The sequence below is a fragment of the Equus przewalskii genome, chromosome 5 (assembly GCF_037783145.1).
Source record: "Equus przewalskii isolate Varuska chromosome 5, EquPr2, whole genome shotgun sequence".
In the NCBI taxonomy this organism is placed as follows: Eukaryota; Metazoa; Chordata; class Mammalia; order Perissodactyla; family Equidae; genus Equus; species Equus przewalskii.
In genome coordinates, this window is record NC_091835.1 from 28459268 (window position 1) to 28476022 (window position 16755).

The window sequence follows — 16755 nt, forward strand, 5'->3', positions numbered from 1 at the left end:
GCGGTGGGGCAGCAGCCCGCAGTGGCGCGCTGCTCCCGGGGGCGCCAGAGCCGGCGGCCACCCGGCGGGCTCCGCGAGGGTCGGGGCTGCGCAGGGGCCCCGGGCGCCGCCCTCACCGCCCGCCCCCCGCCCGCAGGGCTCCGTGAAGAAGGAGTTCCCGCAGAACCTGGGAGGCAGCGACACGTGCTATTTTTGCCAGAAGCGAGTCTACGTGATGGAGAGGCTGAGCGCCGAGGGCAAGTTCTTCCACCGGAGCTGCTTCCAGTGCGAGCACTGCGCCGCCACGCTGCGCCTGTCGGCCTACGCCTACGACGCCGCGGCCGGTGAGTCGGCGCCCGGCCCCGCGCTCGGCCCGCCGCCTGCCTCTCTGACGTTCTTCTAAGACTCTGCCTTAGAAGTGGTCCCCAGAGCCGCGGGCCGTTCCAGCGCCGTCCGCCACGGTGGTGCTGGTGACGGCAATGGCGGGTCCCCTCGGCCTTTTCCCCGGCTTCACGGACGCTGGCTTGCTTCCCTCACGGTGGGCTCCTAAGACAGCCCGGACACCATGAGGATGGGTCTTTGCTGTCTTTACTTTAGAGAAGGGAAATCACAGGCCTGTAGAAGTCCCATTTCTTGCCTAAGGTCAATGACAACAAGTTGAAACTAGGTCCCATGCCGAGTTCTCAGGCCTTTTCTCCTGAAATGGCTGGATTCTGCCCGGTGTCACCACCTCTCTGGCACCAGCATCTTTCTGATGAGCTGAAAGTTCATTGCACAGGGCCTAAATCTAATTTACTGTGTTGTTCGAGCCCTGGCCTTTTGTCACATGTGTTGTTTTTATAGTGGAAAGACCTTGACAGGGCAGAAGGGAGAGAGTTAGCAAACCGATAACAAAGCCCAATAGAGAGACAGACTGAGGCAGGCTGGCATGCCTACCATCTAAAGACGCTTTAAGATTAATTGAAGAAGGTCACCAAAGACATTGATGATTCCTACACCCAGTCCTACAGGAGGATGCTGAAGGAACTTCATGAGAGGCAGGCAGTCTTACTGACTCAAAAGTCACGAGGGAAGTAAATCCTCACAGGGCCACATCATGTCCATTATACGGATAGGCAGTTTCATAACCGAGGAGACTGTGAGGTGATGTCATACTGGAGAGGGCACCATGCAATCAGGAAGGAGTCACTTCAGGCACTCCTAATGGTGAACAAACAGACAGCTCTGTGAGAAGAAGCAAGAAAGGAGCTGGAGTCGTGAACCAAGTGAAGCCAACTCTAACCATTATGGCGCCTGGTCCTCTTGTTACGTCAGTGAGGGAAGGACTAAGACAGTTGCCTAGATAAGGAGGGTGTGTTGTTGGATATCACATTTCTGGTTCCACCGTTAACACACACCTGCTGTTTGGATAATGCCTTCCATCTCCAAGGATAGGCGTTGGCGAAGCCAACTGATGGAGCCCACCTGATGTCTTTAACTGTCCTTCATGCTCTGGGTATTTTAGTTAGCCTTTTACTATGAGATGTGCCTGGAAAGAAGATCCCTCAAGGTCCAGCCAATTGACCCACAAGTATTTCCGCCCATAGATTGTGTGCTCATCTTTGCCACATGCTCTTGAGGATACAGATGAAGTGTAAAATGTGCCTCAGGGAGCTTGCATTCTGATTGAAATGATAAGACAAGGGCACATGAAGCAACAACAGACAATGTAAGAATATGTGATTAAGGGCTAAGTCACACAGTACAAATTATAACTTTACAGAAGTTCAGAGTAGGTAGAAATCAATGAGGCTCAATAACCATTAATATTGATTTAACTGACCTTAGGCTAGACTCTGAGAGAGAAGTTCATGAAGTGGCTAAGAAGTAGAGGGAAGAGGTGGCATACCAGGTGAGGACGACAGGAGCTCAGATGGTAATGACCATGATGTTAGGACAGGACAAGGTAGGCCAGCCTGGTGAGTGTGCTGTTTTTAACACTGGGGCAGAGGATAAGGGGTCTAAACCAGCTCCCCAAATTTTAACCCAGGTGAACTTTTCATCAGCTCAGCCTCTCGTCAAAGGAGAGGTGAACTGGAGAAAAGAATGGAATTTACTGTGTGATTCGGAAAGCTAACTGAGGAGCCTCAGATAAGAGAAGAAAAGCCGGGGAAGTTGTGGCTGAGGAGAGAGGAGATCACTGAGGCAGTGTGTGCGGCCCTTTAACACATGCAGTGCTGTTTCGTCCTCACCACAGCCCCAGAAGGGAGCTAGTTTTATGATTGTAATTTTACAAATCAGGAAACTGAATTCAGAGAAGTTGTAGGTTGCTTCTCCAAGTTCACACAACTAGTAAGTGCTGGTTTGCACTAAATAACCTCTGAGATCCCGTCCAGGTCAGATGTTCTGGCATTAGTGACTCTGGGCCCATGTCGCCTCCAAACTGGTGAATTGAGGATCATACGCTTCAGGGAAATACCCATGTTTTACCGTTGTCCCTGTTTATTCTTCCCTTCAGCTCTTTCAAAAGGATATAGTCTGCTCTAAAACTATGCTACTCTTTCCCTTGCCAGATACTAGCTTATTTTTGACTGCTGTCAATTCTTAAGACAAAGACTCTAAATCAGTCTGTCAGGTCTTCACTGTGAAACCTGCTGAGGTGGCTGTGAAGGGCTGCCTTCGGTAGAGACAAGCCTGAAACCGTCCACTGCTGTCTGTCTCTGCCAGCACCACCCTGCCCACTGGTGTCCCTGCCTCCACCACTGCCCCTACAGTCTGCTTCCACAGAGCAACCCAAGGGATCTTAAATGAATGTAAATCAGATCTTACCAGTCTCTTGCTTTGTACCTTACTGCCCACTGCAGTAGAGATACCATCCCAGTCCTCCTGGGCTGAGAGCTTCGCGTATCTGCCCCAGCCGGCATCTCCAGCTTCTCTGCTCTCAGCTGTCCCCTCGCTCACTGTACTCCTGCCACACTGGCCTCTTTTCCCTTCCATAAACATGATTAGGCCGTTGCCACCTAAGGACTTGGTGCTAGCTGTCTCCTCTCCTAGAATGCACTTCCCCCTAATCTTCGCAGGATGGGCTTCTTGTCATTTGCATCTCCACTTTCATGGTCCTCCTTCAGAGGGGTGTTCGCAGACCTCCTGGTCTGCAGTGCTCACTGCTGCCTCATCCTTATCCACGCATCCTGTGCTCCATCAGAGCAGAGACTAGTCTGTCTTCCTGATGGAGCCTTCTCGGTGTTTGGATTAGTAGCTGTCGTCCCCTGGCACTCGGGAGTTGCTGAATGAATGAATATGTGGCCCAGTTTACTGGAGGCTTGCCCTTTAGCCATTCATGTTCTCAAATTTCCCTTTCCAGTCACTCCCATATTTAATTATCACGGTTCCTTAATTTATTTAGATCTGAGATCAGTGACTTGACCAAATCACCCATAATTCGTAGTTTACAACATGCCATGCCTGTGTTTATTGAGACAGGCACCACAGTGGAAGTGTAGACTCTGGGGGACTTCCTAGGGTCAGATCCTGCCTGAGATTCCTGAGTGTGTGACACTTTGGGCAGGTTGCTTACCCTTTCTGTGCCTCAACCGGAAAAAGGTAGGTAACGGCAGTCCTGGTCTCGTTGGGTTTTGAGGATTAAATGAGTAGATAGATGTAAAGCAGTTATTATAGTGTCTGGCACATGGTAAATTTTAGATAAAAATTAGCTCTTTTTGTTACTCATCTAAGAAGCAAAAAGTACCACCAGGTTGAGTTTGGGAAGGAGTATGAGGAGATAAATTAATTGAGCACCTAAACTATATGACATAGGATCTCTCATTTCCTTGTCTCAAGCTCTGAGACAAGTATTATCTTCATATTCTACATAAGCAAACGTGTTTGAAGAGGCTAAATAATTCACATAGCTATTGAGTAGTTGAAACGGTATTTAAACTGAGATCTGACTTCAATGCTCATCTTCTTTCTGTCATGTTGTACTGTTTTCCTAGAGAAAACAATTCTTTGGAATTTTCTTGAAAATTACCTTTTGGTAAGTCTTGTGGGACTTGTTTTTGAAACCTAAATTTCTTTTCTTCTTATTTTTTTTTGAGGAAGATTAGCCCTGAGCTAACGTCCACCACCAATCCTCATCTTTTTGCTGAGGAGGACTGGCCCTAAGCTAACATCTGTGCCCATCTTCCTCTACTTTATATATGAGACACCTGCCACAGCATGGCTTGACAAGTGGTGTGTAGGTCTGCACCCGGGATCCCAACCAGTGAACCCTGAACCACCGAAGCAGAGCATGCAAACTTAACCACTATGCCACAGGCTGGCCCCTAAACCTCTTTTCTTTATTGATTTAGGATACCATAGCAGAATTCTATGAGGATTCCCTGATAGATTAGCCTCTTGAGTTGTATTTTTAAATCTAGGATTGTACTTTAGTAGAAAAACACAAATTAATGCAGCAAACAATAGAAGAATGGAATGAAAGTAAGTATAACTGGTTGTCTAATACTCTAATAAACAAGACTCTTGGTTATAAGTAGTAGATTAAAGTTTAAGCATTAGATTTATGTCTTCCTTCCAGATAGCAATCTCAGAGAAGGGCTGCCCCTTCTCTCTCACCATCCATAAGAACCCCCAGGATGGCTGTGGTCAGCCTGACTGACCAGTCTGGGTGACATATCCACTTCTGCAGTGGGTGGTGGCAGGCTGCCACATGGTTGATAGCCCCATCAGAATCAAGTGGAGGAGGGAGGAGTATTCCTTAAAGAATGAGACATAAAATACACAGAAAAGTAGTACATGATCCAAGTTCTAATACATTTTGTCTTGTCCTAATTACATTTTATCTTGGTGAAAATTCACAAAAGTGAAATGGTTTATTACAGATTGTAAAAGGAAGTTGTGTCCAAGCTGAAGAAAATTACCCGTGACTCGACTCCCCTCATAGAGAAATGAGCAGTGAGGTTGGTGGTCCTGTGGCTGTCAGTGCTCCTGACAATAGATACAGTGTCTCTGAGTTCTCGTTAAGTGCCAGTAGCTAATGGGAAGCTCTGTTTCAGAAAACATACTGTGTGTATGAATATTATTTGAAATTATGGAAATCCATAAACAATATTTCTCTAAAAGATTTATTCAGCATTGGGAGTGGGGGGGAGTGCAGGTAAAAGAAAAACAGAAGTCAGTTACTTTGAAGTAAAAGAAGAAAGATATAATCAGATCCAGGTGAAGGGAAAAGGAGGAATGCCATCTCATCTTTATTTCCTTTGTCTTTTAGGTCCTACTTTTTGTTTGTTTGTTTTCCCTTTTTTCTCAGCTTTATCGAGATATAATTGACACATAACATTGTATCAGTGTAAGGTATTACAAGTATTGATTTGATGCATTTATAAATTGTAAAATGCTTACCATCATAGTGTTAGCTACCACCTCCATCCTGTCACTTAGTTACTAATTCTTTTTTTGTGGTGGGAACATTTAAGATCCACTCTCTTAGCAACATTCAAGTATATGATACAGTATTATTAGGTATAATCACCATGCTGTAGGTTAGATCACCAAACCTGATAATCTTATAACCAGAAGTTTGTACCCTGTGACCAGTATCTCCCCATTATTCCCCACCCTTCAACCCCTAGTAATCACCACTTTACTCTCTGTTACTCTGAGTTTGTCTTTTTTACATTCCACATATAAGTGGTATCATACAATATTTGTCTCTGACTTATTTCACTTAGCATAATGCCCTCAAGGTCCATCCAAGTAGCAGGATTTCCTTCTATCTCATAGCTGAATAATAGTCCATTGTATATATACATACATATATGTATATATACCACATCTGCTTTATCCATTCATCTGTTGATGGACGCTTATTTCCATATCTTGGCTGTTGTGAGTAATGCTGCAGTGAACATGGGAGCACAGATATCTCTATGAGATCCTGATTTCAGTTTCTTTGGATATATACCCAGAAGTGGGATTGCTAGTTCTATTTGTAATTTTGAGGAAACTTCATACTATTTTCCGTAGTGGCTGTACCAATTTACATTCCCACCAACAGTGCACAAGGGTTCCTTTTTCTCTACATCCTCATCAACACTTATCTCATCTCTTGTGTGTGTATGTGTGTGTGAGGATGGTTGGCCTTGAGCTGACATCTGTGCCAGTCTTCCTATATTTTATGTGGGATGCCGCCATAGCATGGCTTGATGAGTGGTGCTAGGTCCATGCCTGGGATCCGGGCCTGTGAACCCCGGGCTGGCCCCTATCTCTTGTCTTTTTGATAACAGCCATTCTGACAGGTGTGAGGTGATATCTCCTTGTGGCTTTTATTTGTGTTTCCTTATGACTAGTGATGTTGAGCAGCTTTTCATCTACCAGTTGGCCATTTGTATGTCTTTTTTGGAAAACTGTGTTTTCAGTTCCTATGCCCATTTTTTAATTTGGTTGCTCGTTTTTTTGCTATTGAGTTGTATAAAATTCTTGATATATTTTGGATATTAACCCCTTATCAGATTTATGATTTGCAAATGTTTTCTCCAGTTCTATAGCTGCCTTTTCATTTTGCTGATGGTTTCTTTAGCTGTGCAGAAGCTTTTAAGTTTAATGTAGTCCCACTTGTTTATGTTTTGCTTTTGTTGCTTGTGCTTTAGGTGTCAAATCTGGGAAATAACTGCCAAAACCCATTTAAGGACCTTTTCCCCTATTTTCTTGTGAAAGTTTTACAGTTTCAGGTCTTACATTTAAGTTTTTAATCCATTTCTAGTTAATTTTTGTGAGTGGTGTAAGATAAGAGCCCAATTTCATTCTTCTACACGTTGTTATCTAGTTTACCCAAAACCATTTATTGAAGAGACTATCATTTCTCCATTAAGTATTCTTGGCTACCTTGTCAAATATTAGTTGACCTTATACAGAGAGGTTTATATAGAACTGGGCTCTCAGTTCTGTTCCATTGGTCTTTGTGTCTGCTTTGTTTTCCAGTGCCATACTGTTTTGATGACTGTAGCTTTGCAGTATAGTTTTAAATTAGGAAGTATGATGCTTTAGGCTTTGTTCTTCTTCCTCAGGATTGCTTTGGCTATTTGGGGTCTTTTGTACAAATTTTAGGATTGTTTCTTCCATTTCTGTGAAAAATACCATTGGAATTTTGATAGAGATGACATTGAATTTATAGATGGCTTTGGGTAATATGGACATTTTAACAATATTAATTTTTCTGATCCATGAACATGGGCTACCTTTCCATTTATTTGTGTCTCCTTCAGTTTCTTTCATCAAAATCTTATAGTTTTCAGGGTACAGATCTTTCACCTCCTTGGTTAAATTTATTCCTAAGTATTGTACTGTTTTTGATGCTATCATGAATGGGATTGTTTTCTTTATTTCTTTTTCAGATGTTTTGTTGGTAATGTATAGAAATACAACTGTTTTCTGTATGTTGACTTTGTACCCTGCAATTTTACTAAATTTGTTGATTAGTTCTAGCATTTTTTTGGTGGAGAATTTAGGATTTTCTATATATAAGATCATGTCATCTGCAAACAAAGAGAGTTTTACTTCTTTCTTTTCTATTTGGATGCCTTTTCTTTTTTCTTGCCTGATTGCTTTGACTAGGACTTAGGGTACTGTGCTGAATAGGAGAGGTGAGAGTGGGCATCCTTGTCTTGTTCCTGATCTTAGAGGAAAAGCATTCAAACTTTCATCATTGAGTGTGATGTTGGCTGTGAGTGTATCATATATGGCCTTTCCTGTGTTGAGGTATGTTCCTTCTCTACACAGTTTTTTGAGTGTTTTTTATCATGAAAGGATGTTGTACTTTGTCAAATGCTTTTTCTGCATCTATTGAGATAATCGTGTAATTCTTTCTGTTAATGTGGTGTCTCACATTTATTGATTTGTGTATGTTGAACCATACTTGCATCTCAGGAATAAATCCCACTTTATTATGGTGAATGATCTTTTTAATGTGCTGTTGAATTTGGTTTGCTAGTATTTTGTTGAGAATTTTTGCATTTATGTTCATCAGAGATGGTGGTCAGTAATTTTCTTTTCTTGTAACATCCTCACCTGGTTTTTGAATCGAGATAATGCTGACCTTGTAAAATAAGTTTGGTAATGTTCCCTCCTGTTCAGCTTTTTAGAAGAGTTTGAGAATGATTTCTGTTAATTCTTCTTTAAATGTTTGGTGGAATTCATCAGTGGACGCATCTGATTTTGGGCTTTTCTCTTTTGGGGGAGGGTTTGGATTACTAATTCAATCTCCTTACTCAGTTTTGGTCGTTTCAGATTTTCCATTTCTTAGTAATTCAGTCTTGGTAGGTTGTATGTGTCTAGGAATTTATCCATTTCTTCTAAGTTGTCCACTTTATTGGTGTATAACTGTTCATAATAGTTTCTCGTGATCATTTGTATTTCTCTGGTATCAGATGTAATGTCTCTCCTGATTTTATTTGAATTGTCTCTTTTTTTCTGAATTAGTCTGGTAAAGGTTTGTGAATTTTGTACTGTTAAAAGAAAACCCTTAGTTTCAGTTATCTTTTCTATTATTTTTCTGATTATCAGATTCTCTTATTTTAACCTTGAGAACAGCAAAGTTCGTTGTCAAGGAGCTCTGTCTACCGATGGGAAGGATGAGTGGGACTGTTCCTATTCCAGCACTTTGTGCATCAAGTCTGTCCTTTAATTTTCAAAAGCTGGGGCTTTTAAGTAGGAGTAAAGAAAGAGTCAAAAAAGTGACCCCATGTGACTGAATTCCACTACCAGTGTCATGGGAAAAACCAAGATCAGTGTTCTTACCACAGACGCGTTAGGAAATACATGTTACATTAGGACCCAGAAAAACACATGTAGACACAGCTAAAAGTTGTAGGAGATAAGACTTAACTCTGATTATGCAACTATGCACTCCAGTGCTTTTTATTCTATTTTATTCCGTTTCATTCTATTCATAGTCCATTGCTGGATTTTGTTTTGTTTTGTTTTGTTTTTTAATGCTGATCTTGACCCACTAAGGGGCCATAAGCTGCCGTGTGACGGGCGCCGGCCTGTGGATGGTTGCAGGAGACAAGAACGGCTGAGGGGTCCTGTCAGAGTGAATGCTCAATGCTGCCCCACCCCCTGCAGCCTCCAGGCCTACACCCCACACTTGTATTCATTCTTGGTTTCCCCAGAAATGCTACTCCCAGCTTTTCATGTGACCACATCTTTGTTCTGCACACACTGCCACTTTGTTTGCTGGCCCTGCCATGTGAGCCCCACATCTGTACTCTGCGCACTGATTGGATGATGGCTCAATGGCCTTCACATACCCAAAGGAAACCCCCACCCCTCCAGGCAAAGGGGAGAGGAGAACTGAAATCAAAGTCTGTAGGGAGAGCCTGGCCTCCCTGGACTAGAGACTGGGCCTGGGGGAGGCTGGGGCAGCGGTGATAGCGTCCGACAGCCAGAGAGATGGATAGGAATGTGCTAAGACCAGGGAGTCAAGCTCAGACTTACAGAGTCTTGCTCACTGCCTTTCCCCTGCCTCTTGATGTCTGCAGGTAAATTCTACTGCAAACCGCACTACTGTTACCGACTCTCCGGCTCCGCCCAGAGGAAGAGACCAGCACTGGCTCCTCTGTCTGGAAAGGTAATGGTAATCCATCTGTAAGTGGGGACAACAGCAGGCACCATTTCAGGGTGTTGGCAGCTCCGGGTGGGGCCGGCAGGGCATGCTGCATGGCCTTGAATCGCCTGTCCTGAGAGTGAGAAGGGCCTGAGAGATGGCTACAGTCCAGTTTGGGGAATGAGCCAACTTTTCAAGCATAGTCTCATGTTGCATTTTGTGAGGTAATGCTCCATCTACCACCTGAGTCAGATTTGGGAGGCTACGGCAGCCCCTCCCTTCTGCTCACTCTATGTCAAAGAAGACTTTTGCCTTTGTAAATAAGCATCTTTCTGAGAGAAGGACACCCTGTAAGCAAACTTGGCTGTAAATAATCTGCTCTGCCTGCCAATTCCTTTAACTTTGTGTATTCTGTGAATTACTGATCTAAGGTCTCTTTTTCTTTCTTACTTTTTAAAATGAGAGTAACCAGCTCCTCCACCTGTCTGTCTTTGGCAGGATAAACCGCGTGTTCCCCACACTACACGCTGTCGCCTTGTTGGTGTGCAGGCCAACTAATGCTCCCGGCAAAGCTGCTCTGGCCTGCAGAGGGCTTGAGGGGAAGGGTATACCAGGGATCCAGATTTGGACTCCTGGTGCCTCCACATAAAATGTGCCCTGGGTTTTAAAGAAAGACCTACTCTGTGAGGAGTGTGGCCCTGGTGACTGGCGAGAGCAGCAGGCCAGCACGTGCTTCAGCCAGAGTCACTCTTTCTTTCCTCTGGACTTTCTTAGGAGGCCAGAGGACTCCTGCAGGATGGCCCCACTGCAGACGCAAATGGACGGGCCAACGCCATCACCAGCCCTGCTGCGAGAACTCCAGGTAGCCTCACTTCCTTGTTTGGCTGGGTGGTACGTCACTCTCTCAGCCTCTGTGACGCGGCCAAGGGGGTGAGCCAGCGCCTCCAAAGCAACATCTCTTCACTTGGGCACCAAGTGGCCCAAAACCCTTTGGACTCCTTTTTCATGTGCCAGCTGCTTGCATTCGGAGTCCCCTTTCTCTATGGCCTGTCGGAGGTGCTGGTACAAATCAGAGGGGAGTTTCACTGGCAGACCATGAGCCAGTAGGGGCACCGTCTGGTAAGCGGTATCCCTGAGCTTCAGTGTCGTCTGTCCAGAGTCTCAGAGTATTACTGCTGTAGCCCTGGGACCTGCCCACAGCCATCAGTCACACGGGTGGCTGGTCCAGGCCCCGTCCAGGTAAACAGGAATTCAGAACAGGCTGCTTTTATCACTGATGCAAGTGAGAATCCAGAGTTGCAGGGCCTTCTGTAGTTCCTTGTCTCAGACTCCTTTGACAGAGCATGGGGAATGGTGAAAAGGCCCCGTGATCTGGATTTGTGTTCATCTGCACTTGAGACTCTTGCATCCCAGTCCCTCTTGAGGTGTCTCGATGAGCTGACACTGTTCTTCTATTTGACCTGTCCCTGCTAAAGGACATGCCTTGTGCTGATCACTTTGGGACATTTGAACTTCTAAAGAGGATCAAGCCCTAATTTGTCCCACTTTGACTAACCATTTCCTTGTCAGGACATGAATGACACCATCCCTACCTCTAAAAACATTTGTTGTGGCCTCAGTGGGGCAGGACTGGGAAAGGCTCATGGACACTAGGCTCGTTGTGAAGAACTGTGTGTTTCTCCTTAAAATTGCCTCTCTCTGCTTTATGTTAAACCAGCCTGTGAGATGTGTCCACAGTTCCACAAACTGCTAGGTGGTCCTGCTGCCCTCAATACAGCCCAGATGTTCACAGCCCAGGGTCACTGTGTAGGTGAGAGAGGAAGTCAACAGGGCCGTGTTTCTGCTTGTCACACGTTTACTCTCATTCAGAGAAAATATATCTCAAGCAGCCATTTACAAACTCCCAAAAATTACCTTATAAAAATAAAGATTATCAGGTAATGCCAGAAACTATGGAGAAGGAGTTGCTAGTGGAATTTCCATCATGGAAAAGAGAAGAATTATCCACTCGGCCTTCAAGTAAGAGGTTCCCAGAGTTTCTTCTTTCCCCGTGCCTAAGCACCGGTGGAAGCCATGGTGCCAGTTCTGGGAGAGGAGGATGTGCCCAGAGGCTGGCGGTGCTGTGATATCTAGGCTGAGATACAGCAACCACAGCCAAGCTAGGCGAACTCGGCCCCTGCTGCTGTGTGTGCCCTGTTACAGTCTGGGGACGCTCTTTAAGTCCCCTACAGGTGAGACCCATGTTTTATAGCAATGTTTAAGCTACGAATGACTTTGAAACCTCTAGCCTTGGAACCCTTTACAATCTGTCTTTCTCATGAAGTGCTGACATTTTCAGGGGGCACTCTCAGAGCACTAGGGGGAGGCGCTGGAAGAGAAAAATAACCAAAGGGGTCTGGACAGAGGCTCGGCTTCGCACCGTAGGATGTGCATTGGACCAGGTGGGAGCACCACTGTGTTTGTCTGGGCCTTGTTCCACAGAGATGGTTTTTCCAAGGAACCTGGCTACTCAATAAAACAACTCAAAGAAATTAAAGTTTCTTTTTGGATATAGGGTTCTTAACAAAGAGTTAAGCACAGTGAAGTTCAGGTCATTCTGAGCAAGCCGAGTGTGTTCGCATTCCCAGCCGGTTCCATTTGCCATTCTTACTGTCTAGTTTGAAAGCATAATGGATATTAGGTCTTTAGGGGTCTAAAGAATGAAGGGTTCCTTAGAGAAGGAGAATAATATTCTACAAGGCAGGGAGAGAAGATGAGAGCTGGCAGTGTTGGTCAAGAATCAGAACAACTAAGGAAGAGTCAGAGCTCTAAAGGTGTGACAGTCCCCGTGGCTCTTGATCCTGAAGGTGACTTGCCTGTGTTAGCAAAGGAGTTCACGATGCGGCGTCCTGAAGGGTCACCCCTGAACCCCTAAGATGAAAGAGGCAGGCGCTATCCCCCCCATTGAAGGTCCCCTCGAGGCAGTGGGAAGGCCAGAGCCTAGGAGCAGTGGGATTCGGGATCCGCCTCTGGAGACTGAAGCTTCTTAGAAACTATGGCTGAGTCTGCACTCACTCCAGAGCACCAGCACTTTCCCTCAGCGGGGTCTGATTTTGTCAGCCTGTCTAGAAAAAGAACAGAATTATGGGGAGTATTTCATAGTTGGCGTGAAATTTTTGCCTTTGAAAGGGATTTGCTTCTTTAAATCCCAAACTAAAGCTTTGATTGGTTAGCTAGAATTTCCTTTTGAAAACTTTCAGAAAAACTCAGGTGTTTCAGGGTTCCAGAATGTGTGTATTAGATGGCAGCCATTAACTGATATCCAGGTGTGTCTCCTTGCTGGACCCCAGACAAGAAGCTGTAAGGGATGCACTTGATTCTCCCTGTCTAAACAAACCACCTCCCAGCGCCCCATCCCCCGGAGGCAGAGTCAGGGAAGCTGTGGCTGTGGCTGGCGTGTGGGCCGCCTGTGCTCCTGCTCTGCACTGCCTCTGTGTTTTGTGGCATTTCCCTCTTCTGCCTTATATTCTCTTCCCTTATGCCAAAATTAGTGCTGTTGCCAAAAAAACAAACTCATGAGTTAAAAGAAGCTGCTCCGGGCCTGCTCCACGGTGCTTTCTCCAGCACCTGATCTGGAGCCGCAGCCTCCTTTAGCGCTTGGGGCACAGGCTTTACAGTGGTTTGTGTCTAATGTGCTTTCAGTATAGAAACCCTCTTTTCTGTTCTCCACGTCTGTAAACGCTTTGTTTCCAAGCTTTTAAACTCACGGCTACAGGTCAGTGGGCCCAGCACCTATTTTCCTACTCTGGCTTCTTAGTACCTGCCCTGACTTTAGGAAAAGTCTGGACAATAACAGACAAAGAAAATCTCCAAATGGGATATTTGCGGGTTTTTTGGATCCTTTTTCTGTCCAGAGGAATCCCCTTTACATCTCATATAACCAAAGGTGAAGCATAAAGGCTATGGGATAGCACAACAAGGGAACAGAAGAGCATTTCTTCTAGTCCAGGCCACGGGGATGGGATGAGGGAAACACTTCAGTTGTCTGTGGTCTTATGGAAAAGACGATCTTAACTTAAAAGGTCGCCTAGCAGAGAAACAAGTGGCAGGTGCCTGCTCCCTGTCCATCACGCCCCTTGCATGATCACCATTAGGTTCCAGAGTTTGCATGCTGACTGGGCCGTTAAGAAGTGCAGGCGTTTCCCACACCAGCTAGAATAGCTATGCAGTACAAGGAATTCCATTCAATCCTAGGGTTCCTAGCTGTCAGGAGGAAGTGAGGAAATCCTCTCGCTGCTTCCCAAACCCTCTTCCCTTATAGGCGTTTTGGAAAACCTGTTAGTAGAGCAAAGAGAATTTGGAAACCCAGCGTAATTCTATAACCCTGCCCCAAGAGTCGTAGTTGATGATTTGTGAATACTTATATATATGCACATATATATTTATATAGGGTTAATTTCATATATACAAATAGTATTTATATATCATGTCCTAAATAATAATAACAACAATAAGAATGAAGCTGTTTCTAAAGCCTCTTATTTGTTGGGAAACAAACTCTTGGGGAGCTCTTCCCTTGGGGGCCGTGCCACTGGCCTGGCCTGGTGCTCTGCTGGGATTTGGAGGAGGCAGCGCAGCCCAGCACCCCCGTGGAGGGAGACTTCGGGGGTAGGTATCTCAAACTGAGAAGGACACACTCCCAACCTCAGGAAGTTGGTTCAAGAGCAGATTACGTAGCAGGTTTTGTCGCTCGTGGACTACCATAGGGGGCCAGACGCCTCAGCTCCCTCTGCTCTGCTCTCAGGTGTGAGTGTCGGCCCCCCTGGGTCCGTGCCTGCACCTTCCCTGGCTCTGAGTGTCGGGTGTGTCAGTGTGGGACAGTGGAAGTGTTTAGTCCCTCCTACAAGGGGCCTCAGCGTGGCCTTGAAGGCCTGAGCAGTGAATTAAGGGGTTCCCTTTTTTCTGGGCCCTGTAGCTTAGGGTGAAGGCAAGTGTGGGGGGAGGAGGCAGTAAGCCGGGTCCCCACGGCAGTGGTGCAGAGGAACCAGAGCAAGGGGGATGGCCTGTGCAAGGGCGCGCCACCCGTCCACTTCGGGCCTTCCCTAAAGCCTTTGTTTTTGCCTTGTTTTTAACCTGTGCTGTTGTGAGTTTTCGGTGTGTTTCTTTGTGAGTTTTTTAATTTAATTGTGTAACTTTGTTTTTGCCGTTACTGTGAAACTAAGGTGTTGTGCTTTTAATTTTCTTTTAACAAATGTTATTCTTATTTAAGAGAATAAATTCCAAACAATCTGCAGGTTTCTGAGTTTTTCTTTTCCTTCCCTTTCTCCTGATTGGAGGGTGGGAGGGGGCTTGCAGGCCGTTGTGCCTCGGGACTCTCGCTTCTGGGGTGGGGTCAGGGAGAGAGTGCAGATTATTAAGATGGGGAATCAGGGTGTTCATACCTGGAATAAGATTAACAGAGGGGCTCCTGTTCAGCGGGGTTGGCATGGTGGGAGACATTTTGCGTTGTAGCAGCTGCAGGTGGAAGAGAGTGAGGAGGACCTCCCCGTGCCCCACATTCGGTCAGCTCATGTGCGGAGCAGATGGAGGGACAGGAGCTCCACGCTGAGCCCGTATGTGGCGCAGGCCGCGGGGCCAGTTGCCGTTCTCCTGTCTCTGACTCTAGCTGGCTGTTCTTGGGAACCGGGGCAGTTAACGTTTGTCTCCACTACCTTGAGGCTCTTGCCTAGGGTGCGCTGACCTTGCTCCTGGTGACATTGGAGGCTCTTGCTCTGTCCTCCCCAGCTGACGTGCCTCCCATGCTGTCTTTGCTGTGACCTGGATGCCGAGCTAGCGTATCCAATTCTGCTTAGCCACTCTTAAGCCTGTCCTCTTCTCACAGACCCTGCTGTGACCTTAGCAGCGGTGGCCTCCTGTGCTGTGTCTGCATGCCGACCACAGTGGCACAGCCCAGCTTGGGTGCTGAATTGGACCAAAAGAGGGCACTTGGCAGGGGGAGCACTTGGCTCTATGTCTGCTTCTGCTGAGCTCTAGGAAATCGGGTGTGTGTTGTTAGCAAGGCGTTGCTGGCCTACTCTATTCTGAAGCAGCCCTCTTGGGGCTTGAAGAGTTCTTGGGCTTCTCCACAGGATGGAGCGACAGAGTGCCAGATTCTCCAGGCGTTCTAAGTAACCAGACTCCTCCCCACAGGGTGCATCTGTGTCCCTGCATGGCTTCCAGCTCTTCCAGAACACTGTCTTTGGTTTCATTTTAATCCTCAGAGCATTGCTGGTTCAGAATTTATCCCAACAGAGAGTTTGAGTGCCTCCTTGGCCTGTTCATTCCCCATCTCCCAAGCTTATAGTCTGTTGTTCCCCTTTCTCTGAAATAAGTCAATCAGTATTCTGGTGCCTGCAAAAGGCTGGTAGAAAAAGAATTGGGATGTGGGGATATAGTAAGCAGTGATTAATAAATTGACAAAGAATCAATGATAGGGATGAATAGATAAATGTATATAATTTTCAAGTTTTAAACCTTTGCTGCTGTTGCCTTCCCTTATCCCAGTAATAGAGGAGAGGAGAGCCGTCATTGTTCAGAACAGTGTACTGCAACATCTAACAGGAAGGTCGTGACAGCTGGCATGATTCTGTGCCGCCCATTGTGAAGACCCTGGAGAATTCCCTTTGAGTCTCCTTTCTTTCTGAAACTTGTTGAGATCCTTTCTCTTTATTCTCATAAATTCCCTGGCGATTCCCTAATTTAGACACTCCCTAGGAGGGCTCCTGTGGTGCAGACGCGCAAGCACTATAGGCACTGAAAGTAGGCCGCTCTGTTTGCATACTGAGAAATAGGGCAGGGTGATGCTTTGTAGGATCGAGGTCCTACAAGTGTCTCCCTGAGGTACAAATATAAAAAAGAACACTGACTTGGGGCTCTCTTAAATATAATAGCCAGGCACAGGATTTCAGGGAGAAACTTCCGCGAAGCTTTAAAACCTCATTGAGACTCCAAAACCAGTCCTTACCTTGCAACTCTGATCCAGCCAAGCATCCATCAAGTGCAAACAAGTAGATGAGTCATAATAAAATGAGGGAGGGAAGTCAGACGGGTGCTCCTGCTGGGTTAGGCCACAGGCCTGTGTGTTCCTCTCTCATCACTGCCCACAGTTCCAACCGTGTGTTGGCTGCTGACACCTCTTTCTTCACAATTGCGCCATGTCTCTTCACCACTTATGT

The 16755-nt window shown here is 46.0% G+C and overlaps 1 protein-coding gene across 50 annotated transcripts in view; it reads left to right on the top strand.

The window, feature by feature from the left end:
* Nucleotides 1-16755, top strand: part of MICAL3 (microtubule associated monooxygenase, calponin and LIM domain containing 3) — a 199541-nt gene that overhangs the window by 117816 nt on the left and 64970 nt on the right. For 45 of the 50 annotated variants that reach the window (XR_011539932.1, XR_011539933.1, XR_011539931.1 and 42 more), the window contains 3 exons: nucleotides 137-323; nucleotides 9498-9586; nucleotides 10337-10424. Coding sequence is in view for 45 of the 50 variants with exons in the window: in XM_070618878.1 (XP_070474979.1) it covers nucleotides 137-323; nucleotides 9498-9586; nucleotides 10337-10424 (364 nt within the window). In the remaining 5 variants the exon portion in view is untranslated. Of the gene's footprint in view, nucleotides 1-136; nucleotides 324-9497; nucleotides 9587-10336; nucleotides 14835-16755 lie in introns of those variants that run through there. The other 5 variants (XM_070618919.1, XM_070618920.1, XR_011539934.1 and 2 more) reach the window with 3 other exon arrangements.